The sequence below is a fragment of the Oncorhynchus mykiss genome, chromosome 16 (assembly GCF_013265735.2).
Source record: "Oncorhynchus mykiss isolate Arlee chromosome 16, USDA_OmykA_1.1, whole genome shotgun sequence".
Lineage (NCBI taxonomy): Eukaryota > Metazoa > Chordata > Actinopteri > Salmoniformes > Salmonidae > Oncorhynchus > Oncorhynchus mykiss.
In genome coordinates, this window is record NC_048580.1 from 58,460,102 (window position 1) to 58,485,222 (window position 25,121).

Genomic DNA, 25,121 nt, shown 5'->3' on the forward strand with positions numbered 1-25,121 from the left:
AATTACCAATTAACAGTACTCACTCCAGGACGTCTCTGTTGAACTGTTTCTGCCGGTTGCCCAGGAACTCTCCAATCATCTGCCTGCTCAGGCCCTTTCTCTGAAGCAGGAAGTGAGCCACACCCACAGGCGTGTCTGGGACGAACCCTCTCTCAGTCAGGTACTGGACACCCTTTTCTGGCTTCCTGCAGAGACACACATACATAACCAGGCGTGTCCTTATGCGGCCTATCCAATCATTTTACAGAGCCAAGTGTGGTGTTTGATTCTGACTGATAGGAAGTGTCCTCAGCAGGAAAACGGTGGTTAATCATATTTAACCAAGGCACAGAAAATGGAGCAACACTGTCTGGCTGTATGTAGTAGAGGATAAACAGATGGACTGTAAAATAAGTTGAATAAGTAGACATAAATATGCAAAGAGATGACACAAATGCCCAAATATATGACTTAGCCTATAGGCCTATCTTACACAAATGCATTTTCAATTTTTCCATTTTAATAGATCCTCTTATCCTCAACATGAATTAAACTTATATTGTGTGGCACTCATACAACCGTGATTACTGTAGGTAGGTCACCTCGGTTCAACTACCAGGACCACTCTACAACATCAACAGCTCATTGACCCCAGCTCATGACACCAATCAGTGGTCAGCCACGTCAGCACTTTGTCAGAGCCGAGCACCTACTTGTTGAAGAGGTTCAGGCCGATGCGATAGTGCCTCTTGCGGATCACATCGTTGCTGAAGACCGGTGAGTCCCAGCTGTTGCGTGTCTCTTTGTGGTACGTCTGCTTGCTGAGAGTCTGTTCCCTCAGGCTGTCCCGGGACGACGACTCAGAGCTGCAGTTGATGGTGTCGTTGGAGTTAGACGTGCTGTTGATGCTGTCGTTGTCCCCATCCGAAAAGTCAGACTCAGACTTGCTTTGCCGGTTGGCCGAGCCGTTGATGGCCAGGTGGCTCTCCAGCGCCCTGTGGCGGTGGCGGAGGGGTGCCTCGTCGTCCCGGGAGGGCCCTCGTGGGGGCGGGCCATGAGAGATGTGTTTGGGGCTGGCCTGGGAAGATGCCACGATGTGTCCTCCCCCGTGAGACTCGTAGACAGGTGGACGTTTGATGGAGCTGCGGTCAGAGCGGTCGCTGTGTTCGGCAGAGCTGTCGCTGGGCGGCTCGATGGTCAGCAGGGGGAGGTGGAGCCTCTGTTCCTGGCACTCCAGGGAGGGAGTGCTGCGGCAGCTGGTGTCCGTGTCATGCTCCTCATCCTTGGGGTCCAGTGGCCAGTAGTCCTGGGAGGAGTTGGCCGAGCGCAGACGGAGGTCTGATTCAATGCTGGAGGGCTGGTCACCAGACCCCCGCGACAGCCCCATGGAGGGAGACAGTTCCTCCTCATCAATAAACAGAGTCACATCGCTGTAGGATGCCATCATGTCCTCTCGCTTGCGTCCCGTCGCCCCGCGGTGAGGCTTCACCTGATAGGCCACCTCCCTCTCCACCTCGGGGCAGCCCAAGGCCTCTGGGTCATGACCCTCATCGCCCTGCAGGCTGCGGCAGTTCAAGGCGTCGTCGATGGACTCGGCCAGAGACTTGACCTGCCTGGAGAAGGCGTCCTCCAGCTCTGTGATGGCATCCGTTAGGTGGTTCTGGGAGGCCGGGTGTGATGCCATGTTGGCCTGGTGGTGGACCTCCAGGTCCCCACACTCTGACTGTACCAAGGCTAGGGGGGTGCCGTCATTTGTCAGGGACACTTGTTTCCCCTCAAAGTAGGAGCTGTGGACTTTCTCAGGGCCCTCGAAGGAGAACTGCATCCTCATATTGGACAGGACGATGCGTCGGGACATGCGGTTCTCAGACATACAACTCCTGAGACGTTCAAAGTTTTTGTTCATCTGGTACTGACGGAAGGCTGTTTGGATGGTTCGGGCCGCATGCCGGGTTATGAAGCGTCCACCATATTTACGCTCCAGCATCTCCACCTGACGGATAATAACATCATGATTATAACACAACAGCCCTTCACAAATGAGGACCCATGCTCATACACACGTGGGACTGAATTGAGCTTGTCGAGGGACAATTACTATAATTTGATAGTCATACAAATGTACAGGATGAGCAGAGAACCTGTAGTAAATGCTTAGTTAGGGTGTGTGTAGTGGGGTCAATGATACAGTCTTCGGTAGGGGAGATATTAGGTGACGACATCTGTATAGATGTTGATGAGTGTGTCTGCAGACAATCAGACTGGGGCCAGGGTACTCTACCTGTTTGTCCTGGAGGTCAGCCGACAGCTCATAGCCCTCTGAGTGTGAGCGGGAGCGTTTGATGGCCTCTTCCTCTGCCTGCTTGCGGAGGATGGACTGGGAGTGTTGGAGCTTGGGCCTGCGGGGAGGCCGCTGGGGGCCGGGCTGCACTCCGTGTCCGTAGAGGGGGCCCTCGAAGCGGTCTGGGCTGATCACTGGGCCCCTGTAGCTGGCTCCACCATCGCTCTCACTGGGCCGCGCATCCCCCTCCACACTGCAATAACAGACACACAGAGATACACAGTTACTCTACTGCAATGACACAGACAGAAAGAGTTTCTCAAAGTTTTCATCCCCCTCCACACTGCAGTGATACAGAGAAACACAGTCATTCAAAGCTTTCATATCCTGTGCCCATCCACTGGTCTCCCAGTACTCATACCATACTGACACTCATCAAGGAGTTATCTCATCCATTACTCCTCTAGAACCTATTCAGGACAGTAAAGTACAACCACCACCAACATTGACCATTCAGTACTCATTTGGAACTGTCATTCTTTCATTTTTTTCACCTTAATTTAACCAGGTAGGCCAGTTGAGAACAAGTTCTCATTTACTACTGCGACCTGGCCAAGATAAAGCAAAGCGGTGCGACACAAACAACAACAGAGAGTTACACATGGAATAAGCAAACATACAGTCAATAATACAGTAGAAAAAAAGTCTATATACAGTGTGTCCAAATGAGGTGAGATAAGGAAGGTAAGGAAATAGGCCATAGTGGCGAAATAATTACAATTTAGCAATTAAACACTGGAGTGATAGATGTGCAGAAGAAGAATGTGCAAGTAGAGATACTGGGGTGCAAAGGAGCAAAATAAATAAATAAATACAGTATGGGGATGAGGTAGTTGGATGTGATCTGTGAGCTGCTCTGACAGCTAGTGCTTAAAGTTAGTGAGGGAGATATGAGTCTTCAACTTCAGTGATTTTTGCAATTCGTTCCAGTCATTGGTAGCAGAGAACTGGAAGGAAAGGTGGCCAAAGTAGGAATTGGCTTTGGAGGTGACCAGTGAAATATACCTGCTGGACCACGTGCTACGTGTGAGTGCTGCTATGGTGACCGGTGAGCTGAGATAAGGCGGGACTTTACATAGCAAAGACTTATAGATGACCTGGAGCCAGTGGGTTTGGTGACAAATATGAAGCGAGGGCCAGCCAACGAGAGCATACAGGTCGCAGTGGTGGGGAGTATATGGGGCTTTGGTGACAAAACGGATGGCACTGTGATAGACAGCATCCAATTTGCTGAGTAGAGTGTGTACATGACTTTAACCCCTGTGCTGATGAATAAGTTCAGGAAATGTCTGTGAATCAAGTCCTCACAGCATGAATTCCAACTAAGCTGTTGATGTCTAAATGAAAACAGCCAAATAAAACAGTATGGGCTGAAATCCATGTTTCTGTGTGTTTAAAAACGTAATTACAGAGCCAATAGTGCATAGATGGTGGTGGAGCAGCATTCAGCCAGACCACGACTCACATGGGTAATTTCTCAAAACTGCTGACACTACCATTTCTAGACACAGCCTACATCAACTTCTCAACACCGTGCGCTGATTAAAAGTGCATGTAAGTGGGTCGGCCATGATTACTACTTGAAATATGACAGTAACAGCCCCATTCATTATCTAGTATTCAGAGAGAGTAACACGTCCAAGCCAATCTCCATGAAAAGTTCAACAGTCAGCACATTTGTTGGCGTGATGACACAGTAAGAACCAAGTAGTGCAATCAACATGCAAACCCTTCAATCCAACCTTTGAAAGCAACCCTTCAACCCGGCAGGAAGTTAAACAGGAGAGGGTACTCACTCACTCTTACGTTCAACATTTGGAGAAGACTGCTGCTTCACACGCAGAGACCTCCTGTGCTCTATGAACTGCCAACTCTTCCTCCATACCTTGTCCACCATGTCTGACTGCCAACAGCAGTCCAGAGTTCACACTAATGACTGTATATATGAACACACTCAGAGCAGCTCCCTCCACAGTAAGTCTGCATCATGCAGTTCAAAGGTCAACCAGTGTGCAATGACAGTTACATCATGTTTGGCGGATAGGAGCCTCAGTAAATATTCCAAAGTTCAGTTTGAGCTTACAGTGACAAGGTAAATACAGTGGGGCAAAAAAGTATTTAGTCAGCCACCAATTGTGCAAGTTCTCCCACGTAAAAAGATGAGAGAGGCCTGTAATTTTCCCCACAGGTACACTTCAACTATGACAGACAAAATGAGAAAAAACATCCAGAAAATCACATTGTAGGATTGGTATAATTTGATATGAAGACTATTAGTGAATTTAACCCATCTTACACCACACTCAAAGTACCAAATTAACAAACAAGGTTGTTTGCCTATATCATCTGACCTAAAAACAGATATCAGTCACAGCTGACTAGAGCCCGTGTTAACCCCCTGACCATGACCACAGGGTATTTTCAGCCTTATAGTAGGATGACTGTATAGAATACTCACAACACACCCTTCTGCATCTCAAACACATACTGACACCATGTTAAGACCCTCAGTCAAGGTTTAGTAGGCCCTCCAACTGCCCGATTAAAATGTAGGGGCCTTCTGACTTCTAAATGGGCACTAGCACAACTAAGATATGCACCACAGCTTTTTTTTTCTTCTTTTTATTTCACCTTTATTTAACCAGGTAGGCAAGTTGAGAACAAGTTCTCATTTACAATTGCGACTTGGCCAAGATAAAGCAAAGCAGTTCGACACATACAACGAAACAGTTACACATGGAGTAAAACAAACATACAGTCAATAATACAGTAGAAACAAGTCTATATACGATGTGAGCAAATGAGGTAAAGGCAAAAAAAAGGCCATCGTGGCAAAGTAAATACAATATAGCAAGTAAAACACTGGAATGGTAGATTTGCAGTGGAAGAATGTGCAAAGTAGAAATAAAAATAATGGGGTGCAAAGGAGCAAAATAAATAAATAAATAAAATAAATACAGTAGGGAAAGACGTAGTTGTTTGGGCTAAATTATAGGTGGGCTATGTACAGGTGCAGTAATCTGTGAGCTGCTCTGACAGCTGGTGCTTAAAGCTAGTGAGTGAGATAAGCGTTTCCAGTTTCAGAGATTTTTGCAGTTCGTTCCAGTCATTGGCAGCAGAGAACTGGAAGGAGAGGCAGCCAAATAAAGAATTGGTTTTGGGGGTGACCAGAGAGACCTGCTGGAGCGCGTGCTACAGGTGGGTGATGCTATGGTGACCAGCGAGCTGAGATAAGGGGGGACTTTACCTAGCAGGGTCTTGTAGATGACATGGAGCCAGTGGGTTTGGCGACGAGTATGAAGCGAGGGCCAGCCAACGAGAGCGTACAGGTCGCAATGGTGGGTAGTATATGGGGCTTTGGTGACAAAACGGATGGCACTGTGATAGACTGCATTCAATTTGTTGAGTAGGGTATTGGAGGCTATTTTGTAAATTACATCGTCGAGGATTGGTAGGATGGTCAGTTTTACGAGGGTATGTTTGGCAGCATGAGTGAAGGATGCTTTGTTGCGAAATAGGAAGCCAATTCTAGATTTAACTTTGGATTGGAGATGTTTGATATGGGTCTGGAAGGAGAGTTTACAGTCTAACCAGATACCTAGGTATTTGTAGTCAGAGCCGTCCAGAGTAGTGATGTTGGACAGGCGAGCAGATGCAGGCAGCGATTGGTTGAAGAGCATAAATTTAGTTTTACTTGTATTTAAGAGTAATTGGAGGCCACGGAAGGAGAGTTGTATGGCATTGAAGCTTGCCTGGAGGGTTGTTAACACAGTGTCCAAAGAAGGGCCAGAAGTATACAGAATGGTGTCGTCTGCGTAGAGGTGGATCAGAGACTCACCAGCAGCAAGAGCGACATCATTGATGTATATAGAGAAGAGAGTCGGTCCAAGAATTGAACCCTGTGGCACCCTCATAGAGACTGCCAGAGGTCCGGACAGCAGACCCTCCGATTTGACACACTGAACTCTATCATAGAAGTAGTTGGTGAACCAGGCGAGGCAATCATTTGAGAAACCAAGGCTGTCGAGACCGCCGATGAGGATGTGGTGATTGACAGAGTCGAAAGCCTTGGCCAGATCAATGAATACGGCTGCACAGTAATGTTTCTTATCGATGGCGGTTAAGATATCGTTTAGGACCTTGAGCGTGGCTGAGGTGCACCCATGACCAGCTCTGAAACCAGATTGCATAGCAGAGAGGGTATGGTGAGATTCGAAATGGTCGGTAATCTGTTTATTGACTTGGCTTTCGAAGACCTTAGTAAGGCAGGGTAGGATAGATATAGGTCTGTAGCAGTTTGGGTCAAAAGTGTCCCCCCCTTTACTTTCCAATCTTTGGGAATCTCAGACGACACGAAAGAGAGGTTGAACAGGCTAGTAATAGGGGTGGCAACAATTTCGGCAGATAATTTTTTAGAAAGAAAGGGTCCAGATTGTCTAGCTCGGCTGATTTGTAGGGGTCCAGATTTTGCAGCTCTTTCAGAACATCAGCTGACTGGATTTGGGAGAAGGAGAAATGGGGAAGGCTTGGGCGAGTTGCTGTGGGGGGTGCAGTGCTGTTGACCAGGGTAGGGGTAGCCAGGTGGAAAGCATGGCCAGCCATAGAAAAATGCTTATTGAAATTCTCAATTATAGTGGATTTATCAGTGGTGACAGTGTTTCCTATCCTCAGTCCAGTGGGCAGCTGGGAGGAGGTGTTCTTATTCTCCATGGACTTTACAGTGTCCCAGAACTTTTTTGAGTTAGTGTTGCAGGAAGCAAATTTCTGCTTGAAAAAGCTAGCCTTGGCTTTTCTAACTGCCTGTGTATAATGGTTTCTAGCCTCCCTGAAAAGCTGCATATCACGGGGGCTGTTCGATGCTAATGCAGAACGCCATAGGATGTTTTTGTGTTGGTTAAGGGCAGTCAGGTCTGGAGAGAACCAAGGGCTATATCTGTTCCTGGTTCTAAATTTCTTGAATGGGGCATGCTTATTTAAGATGGTTAGGAAGGCATTTAAAAAAATAACCAGGCATCCTCTACTGACGGGATGAGATCAATATCCTTCCAGGATACCCCGGCCAGGTCGATTGGAAAGGCCTGCTCACTGAAGTGTTTCAGGGAGCGTTTGACAGTGATGAGTGGAGGTCGTTTGACCACTGACCCATTACGGATGCAGGCAATGAGGCAGTGATCGCTGAGATCTTGGTTGAAGACAGCAGAGGTGTATTTAGAGGGCAAGTTGGTTAGGATGATATCTATGAGGGTGCCCGTGTTTACGGCTTTGGGGAGGTACCTGGTAGGTTCATTGATCATTTGTGTGAGATTGAGGGCATCAAGCTTAGATTGTAGGATGGCTGGGGTGTTAACATGTTCCAGTTTAGGTCGCCTAGCAGCACGATCTCTGAAGATAGATGGGGGGCAATCAGTTCACATATGGTGTCCAGAGCACAGCTGGGGGCAGAGGATGGTCTATAGCAGGCGGAAACTTGTTTTTAGAGAGGTGGAATTTTAAAAAAAAGTTCAAATTGTTTGGGTACAGACCTGGATAGTAGGACAGAAATCTTTGCAGTAGATTGCAACACCGCCCCCTTTGGCAGTTCTATCTTGTCTGAAAATGTTGTAGTTTGGGATGAACATTTCAGAATTTTTGGTGGTCTTCCTAAGCCAGGATTCAGACACAGCTAGAACATCCGGGTTGGCAGAGTATGCTAAAGCAGTGAATAAAACAAACTTAGGGAGGAGTCTTCTAATGTTAACATGCATGAAACCAAGGCTATTACGGTTACAGAAGTCATCAAAAGAGAGCGCCTGGGGAATAGGAGTGGAGCTAGGCACTGCGGGGCCTGGATTCACCTCTACATCAACAGAGGAAAAGAGGAGTAGGATAAGGGTACGGCTAAAAGCAATGAGAATTGGTCGTCTAGAACGTCTGGAACAGAGAGTGGAACAGAGAGTGGGGGCGATAAAATAGCTTCAATGTATAATGTACAGACAAAGGTATGGTAGGATGTGAATACAGTGGAGGTAAACCTAGGTATTGAGTGATGATGAGAGAGATATTGTCTCTAGAAACATAATTGAAACCAGGAGATGTCATTGCATGTGTGGGTGGTGGAACTAATAGGTTGCATAAGGTATAGTGAGCAGGACTAGAGGCTCTACAGTGAAATAAGCCAATAAACACTAACCAGAACAGCAATGGACAAGGCATATTGACATTAAGGAGAGGCATGCTTAGTCGAGTGATCAAAAGGGTCCAGTGAGTAGTGAGGTTGGTTGGGGTCACGGCGATTCAGACAGCTAGCCAGGCCATCGGTTGCAAGCTAGCATAGGATGGAGGTCTGTTTTTAGCCACCTCGTGCGTTTCCGTCAGTATGATTAGTGGGGTTCCGTGTGGTAGAGGGGATCAATCCAATTCGCAAAAAAATAAAAATAGATATAGTTATAGAGGCCAAAGAAAAAAGAAAAAAAATGATCCGATAGGTCTATTCAGATAGCAGCCGATAAGACAACTAACGATTAGCGGACCGCAGATGGGCGTTCAGGTAACGTCGCGACGGAGGAGCCAGCTGGATAACTTCCTCGGGCAGATGACGACGGTAGTCCAGTTGTGAAGGCCCGGTGGGGCTCCGCGTTGGCAGTAAAACGAGTCCGGATAGGTGATTGTAGCGCAGGAGTGGCTGATGGAACTCTTCAGCTGGCTAGCTCCGGAATAATTTATGTTTGCTATGGAATCGACGTAAGCCGATAGTCACACGGATAGCAGCTAGCTAGCTGCGAGATCCAGATAGAAATGTCCAGAGCTTGCGGTTGAAATCCGGGGACATGGAGAGAAATATAGGTCCGGTATGTTCCGGTCCGAGCCGTGTCGTACAAAACTGGCGATAGATTTTCGAGCTAAAGGATAGCTGATGACCACAAACCGTGGTTAATTGAATACTAACGATTAGCCAGTAAAAAGCTAACTAGCTTCTGGCTAGCTTCTGGTTAGCTTCAGGCTAGCTTCTATGTAGGATTACAGATTTGAGGTAAATAATACTTTCTTTAAAAAAATATATAAATTGGTGAGGCGGGTTGCAGGAGAGTGTTTTGAAGATGAGTTTATGGAAAATAAAAAATATATATAAAAAGGTATGCGAAGAAAGTTATAAATATATATATATACACGGGACACGACAAGACGAGGATAAAAGACGTCTGACTGCTATGCCATCTTGGTGTGAGGGGAAGCTGAAGAGTCAGAGGGGTTAACACATGAAAGGCATAGAGAAAACTGCAAATGACACTTCGGTTTCAAAGGAGCACAATCGGTTTAAAACTTCTCTCAGAGATAAATTGTGCTTGTAAGCCCTTTTGTATTCGTTTAAGACACTCAACCGCCTCTCAACCAAGCAGTGGCCTGTGAGTTCTGTAAACAAGTAGATTGACGTGTCTGTACAGCAGCCAGCCAGAATGCCACCTAGCACATGGAGGAATTAGCTGAATACAGACAGAGAACGGCTATTCTTGTGAAGTACTGCAGAAAACTAGGGTTTTGCAGTGAGATTTAAAGTGACAGTTACAGATGAAGTCGGAAGTTTACATACACCTTAGCCCAAATACATTTAAACTTGGTTTTTCACAATTCTTGACATTTAATCCTAGTCAAATTCTCTTTCTTAGGTCAGTTAGGATCCCCACTTTATTTTAAGAATGTGAAATGTCAGAATAATAGTAGAGAGAATGATTTATTTCAGCTTTTATTTCTTTCATCACATTTCCAGTGGGTCAGAAGTTTACATACTCAACTACTCCAAGTCTCAGAGCGAGTGATATTTGAAACGCTATTAGCGCGCACCCCGCTAACTAGCTAGCCATTTCACATCGGTTACACCAGCCTAATCTTGGGAGTTGATAGACTTGAAGTCATAAACAGCGCAATGCTTGAAGCATTGCGAAGAGCTGCTGGCAAAACGCACGAAAGTGCTGTTTGAATGAATGCTTACGAGCACGCTGGAGCCTACCATCGCTCAGTCAGACTGCTCTATCAAATCATAGACTTAATTATAACATAACACACATAAATACGAGCCTTAGGTCATTAATATGGTTGAATCCGGAAACTATCATCTCGAAAACAAAACGTTTATTCTTTCAGTGAAATACGGAACCGTTCGGTATTTTATCTAACGGATGGCATCCATAAGTCTAAATATTCCTGTTACATTGCACAACCTTCAATGTTATGTCATAATTACGTAAAATCCTGGCAAATTAGCTTGCAAAGAGCCAGGCGGCCCAAACTGTTGCATATACCCTGACTCTACGTGCAATGAACGGCAAGAGAAGTGACACAATTTCACCTGGTTAATTTTGCCTGCTAACCTGGATTTCTTTTAGCCAAATATGCAGGTTTAAAAATATATACTTCTGTGTATTGAATTTAAGAAAGGCATTGATGTTTATGGTTAGGTACACGTTGGAGCAACGACAGTCCTTTTTCGCGAATGCGCACCGCATCGATTCTATGCAACGCAGGATACGCTAGATAAACTAGTAATATCATAAACCATGTGTAGTAACTAGTGATTATGATTGATTGATTGATTGTTTTTTATAAGATACATTTAAGGCTAGCTAGCAACTTACCTTGGCTTCTTACTGCATTCGCGTAACAGGCAGGCTCCTCGTGAGGCAGGTGGTTAGAGTGTTGGACTAGTTAGATTGAATCCCCGAGCTGACAAGGTAAAAATCTGTCGTTCTGCCCCTGAACAAGGCAGTTAACTCACCTTTCCTAGGCCGTCATTGAAAATAAGAATGTGTTCTTAACTGACTTGCCTAGTTAAATAAAGGTGTAAAAAATACATTTAAAAAAAAGTTGCCGTCCAAAAATACAGATTTCTGATTGTTATGAAAACTTGAAATCGGCCCTAATTAATCGGCCATTCCGATTAATCGGTCGACCTCTAGTGTCTGCACTGACACTTTAAGCCCAGCTAAAATTGGCCCTTGGGGATAAATAGGCTACACCTTGAATTGATCTGAATGTATTGAGTTGATATGAATGTATTGAGTTGTTCTGAATGTATTAAGTTGTTCTGAATGTATTAAGTTGATCTGAATGTATTGAGTTGAACTGAATCAAATGTAGTTCTAATAACTTATTGTTGTCATAGCAAGACAAACCTCTAAAGACATAAATCGTAGTTACACACCATCCACAGCTTTCTTACACACCAATTCTTCAACAGGGGACTATATCAGAGTAGATCCCTGTGACAGGTTAAGTGGATAACATTAAGTCTAACTCTCTGTTCTGTTGGGCTGAGACACCGAGGGTCACATTACCTTGACAGTAAATGAACGCTAACCGCCTCCCTCTGGGCATTAGATATACACACAGTGTACTGTATCTAGACAGTCTGGACCTGCAGACAGCTAGCTAGTGTTAAGAAACACACAGAGGCCTATTTCCTGCATGCAGCACCAACACACCCAGAGTGAAATCACACTTGTTGCATAATCGCCGTGGGGACAAGTGTTCCCGACCATCTGTCATGGCAAACTGTGTGACGACGGACTTGTCCCCGAAGTGTGAGGCAGGTGCACCTAGCATCCTGCCACAGCACTACCAGAGAGACCGGCTATAACAATACCTTTATTTTACTATGAATTTGACAGACCTGCGATTTTCATGGTTTCATCAATACAAATTATTTATTGTATTTGATATAGTCCATCATTTCATTTCAGGGGAATATTGGAATTGGTGGTTTCTCTGGCATGAACTGAATAAACAGCTTCATGAAGCCCTGAACCTTCGGTGCTACAGTGAATCTCTTTCTGTCTTTTGTCGCATGCGCTTCTCACAAAGACTGGTCCTGTCAGAATTAAGCTTTGCTACAGAGATTTAGAATCTGGTTCTTAAGCTACTGTAAGAGTTTTCTGGGTTGTTCTTCACTGTATGACAGTAGTGGATATGGTTGCTTTACAGTGCATAATTCCCTCTCCTTTACTGCGCTGGCCCTTTCCATGGAATACTGAAGTCTCTCATACAGTCTTATCCTCACTTCTCCACCTCCATCCATCACGCAACAGCACCCACTCTCCCTCGGATTCTAATTCTCCACCTCCATCCATCTCCCTCGGATTCTAATTCTCCACCTCCATCCATCTCCCTCGGATTCTAATTCTCCACCTGCATCCATCTCCCTCGGATTCTAATTCTCCACCTGCATCCATCTCCCTCGGATTCTAATTCTCCACCTGCATCCATCTCCCTCGGATTCTAAATTCTCCACCTCCATCCATCTCCCTCGGATTCTAAATTCTCCACCTCCATCCATCTCCCTCGGATTCTAAATTCTCCACCTCCATCCATCTCCCTCGGATTCTAAATTCTCCACCTCCATCCATCTCCCTCGGATTCTAAATTCTCCACCTCCATCCATCTCCCTCGGATTCTAAATTCTCCACCTCCATCCATCTCCCTCGGATTCTAATTCTCCACCTCCTTCCATCTCCCTCGGATTCTAATTCTCCACCTCCTTCCATCACGCAACAGCACCCACTCTCCCTCGGATTCTAATTCTCCCTCTTCAGCCACAAAATGGTGTAAGTAATGAGAGAAAGAGCAAGGAGAGAGAGAGAGAGAGAGAGAGACTCAACGTGCCGTCCTGCTGTTCTTTTCCTTGAAGGTCACCCTCACTCCCCCCCTGTCAGGTCAGTCATTCATGATGAGAGGAAGAGAACAGAAAAAAAAGAACGAAGAAAAATATGTGTTTTAGAAAGCAGATGTTTCAGGCTGAAAAGAAGGGAGAGAGGAGGAGAGGAAAGCAGGGCCTCATGACATACAGTTGAAGTCAGAAGTTAACATACACTTAGGTTGGAGTCATTAAAACTTGTTTTTCAACCACTCCACAAATGTATTGTTAACAAACTATAGTTTTGGCAATTCGGTTAGGACATCTACTTTGTGCATGACACAAGTAATTTTTCCAACAAATGTTTACAGACAGATTATTTCACTTATAATTCACTGTATCACAATTCCAGTGGGTCAGAAGTTGACATACACTAAGTTGACTGGCTTTAAACAGCTTGGAAAATTCCAGAAAATTATGTCATGGCTTTAGAAGCTTCTGATAGGCTAATTGACATCATTTGAATCAATTGGAGGTGTACCTGTGTATTGTACCTGATGTATTTCAAGGCCTACCTTCAAAACTCAGTGCCTCTGTTTGACATCATGGGAAAATCAAAAGAAATCACCCTAGACCGCAGAAAAAAAATTGTAGACCTCCACAAGTCTGGTTCATCATTGAGTGCAATTTCCAAATGCCTGAAGGTACCACGTTCATCTGTACAAACAATATACTGTAGTATGCAAGTATAAACACCATGGGACCACACAGCCGTCATACCGCTCAGGAAGGAGGCACGTTCTGTCTCCTAGAGATTAACGTTGTAACGGTCGTCGTTGGTGGAATTAGACCAAGATGCAGCGTGGGGTAGGTTAATCATATTCTTTAATGATAACAAGAAAGAGAGAACCAACAGCCTTGTAGGGCTCAACAGCAACAATACAAGGACAAGATCCCACAACATAGGTGGGGAAAATTTCCAATCAGAGACAACGATAGACAGATGCCTCTGATTGGGAACCACACTCGGCCAAACACAAAGAAATACAACACATAGAATGCCCACCCAAATCACACCCTGACCAAACCAAATAGAGACTTAAAAAGGCTCTCTAAGGTCAGGGCGTAACAAACATACTTTGGTGCGAAAAGTGAAAATCAATCCCAGAACAACAGCAAAGGACCTTATGAAGATGCTGGAGGAAACAGATACAAAAGTATCTATGTCCACAGTAAAACGAGTCCTATATCGACATAACCTGAAAGGCTGCTCAGCAAGGAATAAGCCACTGCTCCAAAACCGCCATAAAAAAGCCAGACTACGGTTTGCAACTGTACATGGGGACAAAGATCGTACTTTTTGGAGAAATGTCCTCTTGTCTGATGAAACAAAAATAGAACTGTTCGGCCATAATGACCATTGTTATGTTTGGAGGAAAAAGGGGGAGGCTTGCAAGCCGAAGAACACCATCCCAACCGTAAAGCACGGGGGTGGCAGCATCATGTTGTGGGGGTGCTTTTCTACAGGAGGGACTGGTGCACTTCACAAAATAGATGGCATCATAAAGTAAGAAAATTATGTGGATATATTGAAGCAACATCTCAAGATATCAGTCAGGAAGGTAAAGCTTGGTCGCAAATGGGTCTTCCAAATGGACAATGACCCCAAGCATACTTCCAAAGTTGTGGCAAACTGGCTTAAGGACAACAAAGTCAAGGTATTGGAGTGGCCATCACAAAGCCCTGACCTCAATCCTATAGAACATTTGTGGGCAGAACTGAAAAAGTGTGTGGAAGCAAGGAGGCCTACAAACCTGACTCAGCTACACCAGCTCTGTCAGGAGGAATGGGCCAAAATTCACCCAACTTATTGTGGGAAACTTGTGGAAGGCTACCCGAAACATTTGACCCAAGTTAAAGAATTTAAAGGCAATGCTACCACATACTAATTGAGTGTATGTAAACTTCTGACCCACTGGGAATTGGGTGAAAGAAATAAAAGCTGAAATAAATCACTCTCTCTACTGTTATTCTGACATTTCACAATCTTAAAATAAAGTGGTGATCTTAACTGACTTAAGACAGGGAATTTCTACTAGGATTAAATGTTAGGAATTGTGAAAAACTGAGTTTAAATACATTTGGCTAAGATGCATGTAAACTTCCGACTTCAACTGCAATTCCAGGAGAGAGGTTTTAATAACAACACATCTACAGACTACACTTGATTATTTGAGTTAGGACAAAAAATCCACTGTGTCCTTATCAGCCAACACGATACAGTGGTGGAAGTACTTTAGTAAAAATACTTTGCTAAAAATAAGTACTACTTAAGTCGTTTTTTGGGGTATTTGTACTTTACAAATCATATTTTTGGCAACTTTTACTTCACTACATTCCTAAGGAAAATACTGCACTTTTTACTCCATGCATTTTCCTGACACCGAAAAGTATTCGTTACATGTTGAATGTTTAGCAGGACAGGAAAATTGTCCAATTCATTCACTTCAAGAGAACATCCCTGGTCATCCCTACTGCCTCTGATCTGGCGGACTCACTAAACACAAATGCATCACTTGTAAATTATGTCAGTGTTGGAGTGTGCCCCTTGTTATCTGTAATAAATATATATATAATTCAATGGTGCTGTCTGCTTTACTTAATATAAGGAATTTGAAGTGATTTATACTTTTACTTTTGATACTAAAGTATATTTGAGCAATTACATTTACTTTTGATTCTTAAACCTATTTAGAACCAAAGACTTTTAGACTTTTTACTGGGTGACTTTCACTTTTACTTGACTAACGTTCTATTAAGGTATCTATACTTTTACTCAAGTATGACAGTTGGGTTCTTTTTTCACCAGTGGTCAGATAAGATGGGGATTAACAAACCACCATAAAAGAAAGCTTAAACCAGTAGAAAGGCAATTAATCAAGTGATATAGAAACATCTCCCAAATGAGAGATTCATATTGCTTTCCACATGACTTTAAATCAAGTTTGACTTGTCTTTTATTATATTAGCAAACTAAAAGCAGGAATGGTGGTCTACGATCCCTAGCGTTCCTCCTGGTCTGGATCTGGAAGGACTGGAGGAGGGTGTCAGTTCAGCTGGTAGTGATTTTCAGCTGGGGAGCCAGCGGTGGGTTGTCCCTCTCTCTATCTTTCCTCCCTTTTTCTCTGCATATACTGATAAACACGCAAAGGCCTCAGCTTATTCCATCACACAGTCCAGAGGGAGCAAAATTCACGCCTTCGCGGAAAAGAGGAGTCACATCCACTGGGGTTCTGGGAATAGTGGACTGCTAATGACGTGCAGGCTGAAGGAGTTCCAGTTTCCTGACGACCTACTGAATTCTTCCACTGCTCTATCGATCGCTATCATCACTACATACTTCAGTCTGAATCTGCCATCATTGAAGTCCATCATTGAAGTCCTTTGTGGTGATGTTTGGGAGTTGTACAAAACAAAGTCAACAGCGATTGGATCATCTCTAACTAATCAGAGTATCAAAGCCAATGACGAATTCTCAAAACATCGCTTTCCCCACAGGTACTCTGGCTCTGGCCCAACCCCTCGGTTTCTGGTACCAATCAGACGATCCGATTGTGTCCGAATGCGTATGCATTCTGAAGGGTTGGGGAGGGAGTCAAATCGAGACTCAAATCCAATGTGTTCAAATGACATGAAAATAATGCTATTTTGCCACGCACATCAGTGGTGGGTTTGGCATTGAAAAACAGAAGCATATTCAGAAAAGTACCTCATACCTACAGTACGGTAAAATATGGTAGTAGATCTTTGATGTTATGGGGCCATTTTTCTTTCACTGGTCCTGGGGCCCATGTCAACGACATCGTGAACTTTGCCAAGTACCAGGACATTTTAGCCAAAAATCTGTTTGCCTCTGCCACGAGGCTGTCACTAGGCCACAAGTAGATCTTCCAGCACGACAATAACCCCAAGCACTAATCAAAATCCACAAAGAAATTGTTCATTGACCACAAAATCTCTCTCTCTGAAAATGTAACCGCATTGAAAACATGTGGGTTGAATTGAGGAGAGCAGATCATAAGAGCAGATCTGGAAAGATTCTGTATGGAGGAATGGTCTAAGATCCTCCTAATGTGTTCTCCAATCTCATAAAACATTTTAGACAAAAGGTTCAGTGTCGTTACCCTCGCAACAGGAGGGTGCTGGAGTATCCAAAACAGGGGGGGCAAGAATTTTGAACATTATCTTGAGATTCACTTTAATTACTTTGTAAATAAAATGTATTTCTCTGTGCAATTGTATTATCATAAAATAATATAATTCCATTTGTTTTAAACAATATAGCTCAGTATTGGTTTTATTTATTTTATAGTATTTTTTGCTCATCTTTGTCAAGACTATGTTGAGCTTGGTGTATGACAGAATGTCCTTCCTTTCCTCGTTTAGCCTTTTGTACTTCACTGGAATTAAGGAAAAAAGCTCACCAGACACCATAAGTCATGCTGTGGCATTAGAGCCCATAACCCCCACCCGTCACCCTAACCCTCACACCACAAACAGTGTCCCCTCTCCAGTAGAGTAGACCACCAGCACATGTTCTCCAAACACAACAAAAACAGATGTTTTCTCTCTCCACTGCCAGCCAGTGACGCAGAGAGCTCATAAATACAAACACAAACTGTGGTCCACAAAGACGCAGATGTGTAAAAACGTTTCGGAGGTCAAAGCTCAACAGACCACACAGAAACATGGCTATAAACAACATTCAAATTAGGGTCACAAATGTACTGGTAGTTTACCAAAGCTACCGGAATCTTCAGTCATTTTGGTAATTAACAGAAAATCTATGTCAATCTATCGTAACTTCGGTAATTTATACTTGAACTTTAAAAAATGTATTCATATATATACACTGAACAAAAATATAAATGCAACATGCAACAATTTCAAAGATTTTACTGAGTTACAGTTCATAAAAGGAAATCAGTCAATTGAAATATATTCCTTAGGCCCTAATCTATAGATTTCACATGACTGGGCAGGGCTGCAAACATGGGAGGGCATAGGCCAACCCACTTGGCAGTCAGGCCCAGGCCCAGCCAATCAGAATGAGTTTTTCTCCACAAAAGGGCTTTATTACAGACAGAAATACATTTCACAATTCCATATATTTTACATGTGATAAGGCCACACAGAGGGTAGGAAATAATTAGACACCTGTGATCACCTAAAGTACCCAAAAGGGCCATTAGATGTCTTGTGATAGATTACAAAAATCATTGAAAGATAACACAAGCCTAATTGAGATACATTTCTCCTTTCAGGTTCAATAATGAGAGCTAGTATACAGAAGCAGATTGGAATTTACAGTGTAGTACAGCTGGAAACTGGCTAGCTGAGCCGGCCAAGTTAACTGACGGGATCATTAGGAGAGTTTCCAGTAGACGTTATGTAGTTGACATCGGCCTCATCATAGTCGTGATTTTTACTACTTTAATTCTGACTTCTTAATTTTAACTGTCTCCTACTTTAGTTTCAGTGGCCGAGCTAGCAGGAGCGTTGGCACGCTGTCTAATGAATGAGGAATGACTGTCTAGACAGAACACCAGTCCCAGGACCAGTGTTTGCTTTTGTATTTATGAGTCACTGGCTGGCAGTGGAGAGAGAAAACATCTGTTTTTGTTGTGTTTGGAGAACATGTGCTGGTGGTCTACTCTACTGGAGAGGGGACACTGTTTGTGGTGTGAGGGTTAGGGTGACGGGTGGGGGTTATGGCCTCTAATGCCACAGCTCTAGGTTCATTGATTCAACTGAATGGTGTCGAGTGAGCTTTTTTCCTTAATTCCAGTGACCACGCAGTCTCTGGTGCAAACCTTCTTCTCATCTGCCTGCAGCACCATTGATACACACCACAATTCTGTTGCATCACGCAGTTGTACACCACCGCCAGCAGTCTGCACCGTTGACACCATGCAGGATGGGGCCATGGACTCATGCCGCTTACGCCAAATCCTAACTCTGCCATTAACATAACACAACAGGAACCGGGATTCGTTGAACCAGGCAATGTTTTTCCACTCCTCCATTGTCCAGGGTTGGTGATCGCGTGCCCACTGGAGCTGCTTCTTCATGTATATAGCTGATAGGAGTGGAACCCAGTGTTGTCATCTGCTGCAATAGCCCATCCGTGACAAGAACCGACGAATTGTACGTTCTGAGATGCCATTCTGCACACCAGTTATTTACCTGTTTGTGGCCCGCCTGTTAGCTTGCACCATTCTCCTTCAACCTCTCATCAACAAGCTGTTTTCTCCAACAGGACTGCCGCTGACTGGTTTTCTATTTGTCGCACCATTATCAGTGAACCCTCGACACTGTCATGCGTGAAAAGCCCAGGAGGTCGCCCGTTTCTGAGATACTGGATCCAGCGCGTCTGGCACCGACGATCATACCTCGCTCAAAGTCGCTTAGGTCACTTGTTTCACTCATTCTAAAGTTCAATCGAACAGTAACTGAATGCCTCAATGCCTGTCTGCCTGCTTTATATAGCAAGCCTGGCCCACGTGACTCACTGTCTGACTGCCTCGATTCCTTATTTTCCTTCTCTATGCTTTACTTCTCATTGTAAGTGAATGAGTCATTCCGCATCATGATTGATTTACTGATTAAAAACTATTATAGGGGATGATTTTTTATTTGACTTAAATTGTATTATTCAAAGAATATAAATTCTGTATTAAACTAAGAGCCTCAAAGGTATTCATGAGCACAGGACGGATGCAGTAAAGAACGGTCTCTTTTGAAAGAGATGGCTTGGTGGTGGTGCATCATCAACAGACCACTCACTCAATATGGCCGTCATCCACAAAGCACTCCCAATATAGGCTGCTACAGTACAGTCCTCACCCCACCAACGTACAGGCCCAGTCAGACCTGGTGCTGGACGCCTGCTGTCTGAGCCTGAGCCTGCCAGTTGTCATGTGTCTAGCGATGCTAACAACCAGACAGTCATTCTCTCAGTAATTCATAATTCAATTAGCCGCCGCACCACACTCCACACCTGCCCTTGACGATCCAGCCATAAGAGAACAGCCCCATCAGTCAGTCACAGCCAGTGACTCCACAGGAATGCCCTTCAACTCATGACAATGGGCAGAAATACAGCACACATACATTGTGTTACAGCCTGAATTTAAAATGGATTAAATGGAGATGTTTTGCCACTGGCCTACACACAATACCCTATAACTTCAAAGTGCATATATGTTTATGACATTTTTACTAATTAATTAAAAAGGAAAAGAGGAAATGTCTCGAGTCAATAACTATTCAACCCCCTTATTGCAAGCCTTAAGTTCAGGAGAAAAAATGTGCTTAATAAGTTGCATGGACTCACTCTGTGTGTAATAATTGTGTTTTACATGATTTTTGAATGAATACCTCACTTCTGTACCCCACACATACAATTATCTGTAAGGTCACTCAGTCGAGCAGTGAATTTCAAACACAGATTCAACCACAAAGACCAGGGAGGTTTTCCAACGCCTCTCAAAGAAGGTCACCTATTTGTAGACGAATATCCATTTGAGCATGGTGAAGTTATTATTACACTTTGGATGGTGTATCAATACACCCAGCCATTTCAAAGATACAGGCGTCCTTCCTAATTCAGTTGCCGAAGAGGAAGGAAACTGCTCAGGAATTTCATGAGGCCAATGGTGACTTTAAAACAGTTAGATGGCTGTGGTAGGAGAAAATTGAAAACGGATCAACAACATTGCAGTTACTCCACAATACTAACCTAATTGACAGAGTGAAAAGAAGGAAGCCTGTAAAGAATAAAAATACTCCAAAATATGTATCCTGTATGCAACAAGGCACTAAAGTAATAATGCAGAAAGGCAATAATGCAGAAAGTGGCAAAGCAATTCGCTTTTGGTCCTGAATACAGGTTTGGGGCAAATCCAATAAAACACATTACTGAGTACCACTCTCCATATTTTCATGCATAATGGTTATGGGTATGCTTGTAATCGTTTAGGACTGGGGAATTTTTCAGGATAAAAAAAACAAAATGAAGCTAAGCACAGATAAAATCCTAGAGGAAAACCTGATTCAGTCTACTTCCCACCAGACACTGGGAGATGAATTCACCTTTCAGCAGGACAATAACCTAAAACACAAGGCCAAATCTACACTGAAGTTGCTTACCAAGAAGACAGTGAATGTTCCTGAGTGGACTAGTTACATATTTGACTTGAAACTACTTGAAAATCTATGTCAAGACCTGGAAATAGTTGTCTAGCAATGATCAACAACCAATTTGACAGAGCTTGAAGAATTCTGAAAATAATAAAATGGGCAAATGTTGCACAACCAGGTGTGGAAAGCTCTTAGAGACTTACCCAGAAAGAATCACACCTGTAATCGCTGCCAAAGGTGCTTCTACAAAGTATTGACTAAGGGGTGTGAATAATTGAATTAGATATTTCTGTATTTCAATAAATTTGCAAACATTTCTAAAAACTTGCTTTCACTTCGTCATTATGGGGTATTGTGTGTAGATGGGTGAGAAAAAAACATACATTTAATCTATTTTAAATGCAGGCTGTAATAACATTTGTATGAATACTTTCTGAAGGCCCTGTACATGTCAGTTAGACTGACACTATACTGTAGCAGTATTGATGTATCACATTCTGTAAAGCTGCAAACAATCTATTCAGTTATGCAAAGAGGCCAAGTGAAAATCGCCTATTTTGATAAAAGAAGAGGTGATATCGAAATGGCACACCCCACACCTATGCAATTCTATTAAGTTGGAGCACAGAATTCATTATCGTAAACCTAATATCACAACTGTAAGATAACTACTGTCATCTACCCTGGCTCATGTAATGTGGATATGCTATGCACGTCACTAGAAAAGCACTATGTTAAGAACGTGAGACACATATCAAAGCATGCATACAGAGATTGTGTTGCACAAACAAAAGCACGCAGACACACACACACACAAAAACACATTTCTGTTTAAGAAACATTGTGCCTGATCCCTTGTCATACTAGCCTTGTCTAACCTTACCCGATGACAAACAGATCAGGAGAAAATATATGCACGCACTCGCGCACGCATGCACGCACTCGCGCACGCATGCACTCACTCACTCACTCACTCACTCACTCACTCACTCACTCACTCACTCACTCACTCACTCACTCACACTATACCACCCTGCCTTACCAGCTGTCCAGCTCCAGCTCCAGTAAGGACTGGGTCTTCTCTGAGTTACAGTGCAAACACCACATGCTAGCTAGCAGTCACAAGACGAGGTGCTCCAAGCATTACCAGCCATCTCTCCCTGTTACTGCCTATGGATCCCTCTCAGATGGGACACAGTGCCATCGCCTAGCCCTCTAGGTATAGCACTGCATTAGCAGCATACAGTACACTCCCATTGCTTTGCCTTCTCAAGGCAGTTCCCTATGGATGTATGGCAGGCAGGCGGGCTAGGAGTGATTGCTAGGTGGCAGAGGCAGTCAGTATGGCTACTGACAGACGAATGGAGGAATCTTTCACTCACTCTTTCCTTCCCCCCCCTCTCTCTCTCTGTCCTCAGCTCTTCAGGCTGGCAGGAGTGTGTGTGAGGTGGAAGTGGGGGCTGGTGGGTGGAGACGCTGGACTGTTAGCAGTATGGATGGAGGCGGGAGCAGGGAAGGGGGTGTGTGTTATGTAGCTAGGGAGAGGAAAGGGGAAGGAATTCCTCTAGTAGAACGCTGAGGGGGGAATACAAATGACCGACCAACAAAGATAAAATAAAGTCATGCTATCTGAGGGAGGGGAAAAAACATGAGAGGAAGGGATGTAAGGAGAGGGAAGCGAGCCACGAAGGGCACACAGAGAGAGAGTGAGGGGGGGGAGAGAGAGAGAGAGAGAGAGAGAGAGAGAGAGAGAGAGGGGGGGGGGGGGGGCGAGAGAGGAGAGCAAGAGGGGGGGAATGAGAGAGAGAGGTAGAAGCACCTGTATTAATATAGTCTTTCAGGGTCCAGCACTGAATGTTTGCATATAAACAATGAGGAAAAATAGGAAGAGAGAAAGATCTTTCTTAGTATGAATTTAGAGGCTCCTCCTCTCCCTCCCTCCATATCTCTAATGCAATCCCAAAGGATATAAGAGCTACTGTAGAGTCCTCCTGCCTTTCTGTATCGGTATAGCCTCTTAGTTTCTCTATTCCTCTCTCATCACCGATTCTTTTCACTTTCCCATTTCAAGATGTCCCTCCCACATTCTCTGTAGTGTCTGTATTCAGCTCTTTCAAGCTCTGTCATGGATGGAAGATAATGAAGCAGCACATAGAATGTCTCCCATTGCACCATAATGGACTGAGTGTGTCAGTCAGGCATGAGCTCCAGTAGATACCCTTGCCTGCGATGGTGCTGTGCTCTCTAGGCTCCTTAAGGTTGACAGGACAGGGCCCGAGAACAATTAACCCAGTAAGAGAGGGGATTGGAGTATGGGGGGAACAAGGCCAAACTGCCCCCCAGTCAGGGGTATTTTGGGGGGATAATGACAACAGGCACCAGAAATATGGGGAAAATGGTTCCCAGATGAGTCGGGTTTACTGGGGACACCAATCACTGATGTGCTCGTCTCAGGAGGAAGGTGGTGATTTCCTCTAATTACAAGCCTGGACCCTGGGCTTCCCCGGGGAGAGAATTATTGCTTCCTTTGGCCCCTTTTCATCTGGGACTTCAAACGGAAGATTGAGAGAGAAACAGAAAGAGGGAGAGACACAGAGAAAGATAAATAGAAAGAAGCTCACAAGGAAAAAATGTGCATTTTTTTACCATGTGTGTCTGTGAGCCTAGCTGAGTGGCGGGTGGGAAACATAATGGTTATAGAGACAGCAGATGGCTGTGCTGCTGCAGGAAGAGGAGGGCAGACTGACTAAGGAGCAATTTCAGACGCAGCAGAGACCCAGACCCGTAGTGCTGCTGTAGCCCCACAGCTGACAACACATTGTACAGCAGCAGACACCCAACTCGATTGACAGGAATGACCTGTCACGCAGTCTTTCCATTGTTTAGAAGCCATGTTTAGTTACGACCGACAGTAAACAAAACGCCCACACCAAGAAGAAAAACGCTATCAAAAACCCACAACTTCTTAAACGGCTTTCAATCTATTTTACAGGCTCATTACGTTGTAATTCAGACGTGTTAGTAAACCCAAGGCGAGAGCGTCTAAGCGTTCGCCGGTATTTTGAAATTAGTCCAGAATATTATCAAAGCCCCTCGGGCTGCAGCGGCAGTCAATACTTTCATCACAAGAGATACTAAATAAATAAACACAATCCATGCTGACATTCGTTTGGAAGGGAGATTTGAATTGATATGAGGGGAGGATTTCATTACGGTCTGGTGATCCAGTGGTGAGATGGACAGCTACATTATCAGAGCCACTTAGATTTGTTAGGAATGATTACGGGTCTGGAGAATATCACTTGATTTCATATGGTCGATTAACACTTTTGGGGAGTGAGTTTAATATGCAAGGACAAGCATACGGCCTCAAGCAAGCGGAACTTTTGGTAATATCTGTATAAGATCAGGACTGGCTCAGTGTGGCTCAAGTTCAACATTATTGGAACCATTTATGTAGGACCTCAATTGAAAACATTGATAAGCAGTTTGTCACGTAGAGCAGGCCAGAAGGCTATACTGGAGAACCTGACCTCTATCACGTAGAGCAGGCCAGAAGGCTATACTGGAGAACCTGACCTCTATCACGTAGAGCAGGCCAGAAGGCTATACTGGAGAACCTGACCTCTATCACGTAGAGCAGGCCAGAAGGCTATACTGGAGAACCTGACCTCTATCACGTAGAGCAGGCCAGAAGGCTATACTGGAGAACCTGACCTCTATCACGTAGAGCAGGCCAGAAGGCTATACTGGAGAACCTGACCTCTATCACGTAGAGCAGGCCAGAAGGCTATACTGGAGAACCTGACCTATATCACGTAGAGCAGGCCAGAAGGCTATACTGGAGAACCTGACCTCTATCAAAATAAAAAGATGGCGGAGCCGCAAAAGTTATTCTGTGCTTCAGGGTGTTTATTTACATAGTGACTCCAGAACAAAAACAACAGTACTGCCATCAAACATATACCTTGTGAGCCAGCTTAAAAAACAACAACT

General features: G+C 44.2%; 1 protein-coding gene across 9 annotated transcripts in view; it reads right to left on the minus strand.

Annotated features, from left to right (window-relative positions):
* The window catches only part of LOC110492417 (IQ motif and SEC7 domain-containing protein 1), a 244,928-nt gene that overhangs the window by 37,198 nt on the left and 182,609 nt on the right, over window positions 1-25,121 (minus strand). For 7 of the 9 annotated variants that reach the window (XM_021566717.2, XM_021566720.2, XM_021566722.2 and 4 more), the window contains 3 exons: window positions 2,261-2,513; window positions 693-1,972; window positions 24-185 (listed from right to left, as the gene is read on the minus strand). In XM_021566717.2, coding sequence (XP_021422392.1) covers window positions 24-185; window positions 693-1,972; window positions 2,261-2,513 — 1,695 coding nt within the window. Of the gene's footprint in view, window positions 1-23; window positions 186-692; window positions 1,973-2,260; window positions 2,514-4,116; window positions 4,264-22,167; window positions 22,554-25,121 lie in introns of those variants that run through there. The other 2 variants (XM_021566723.2, XM_021566721.2) reach the window with 2 other exon arrangements.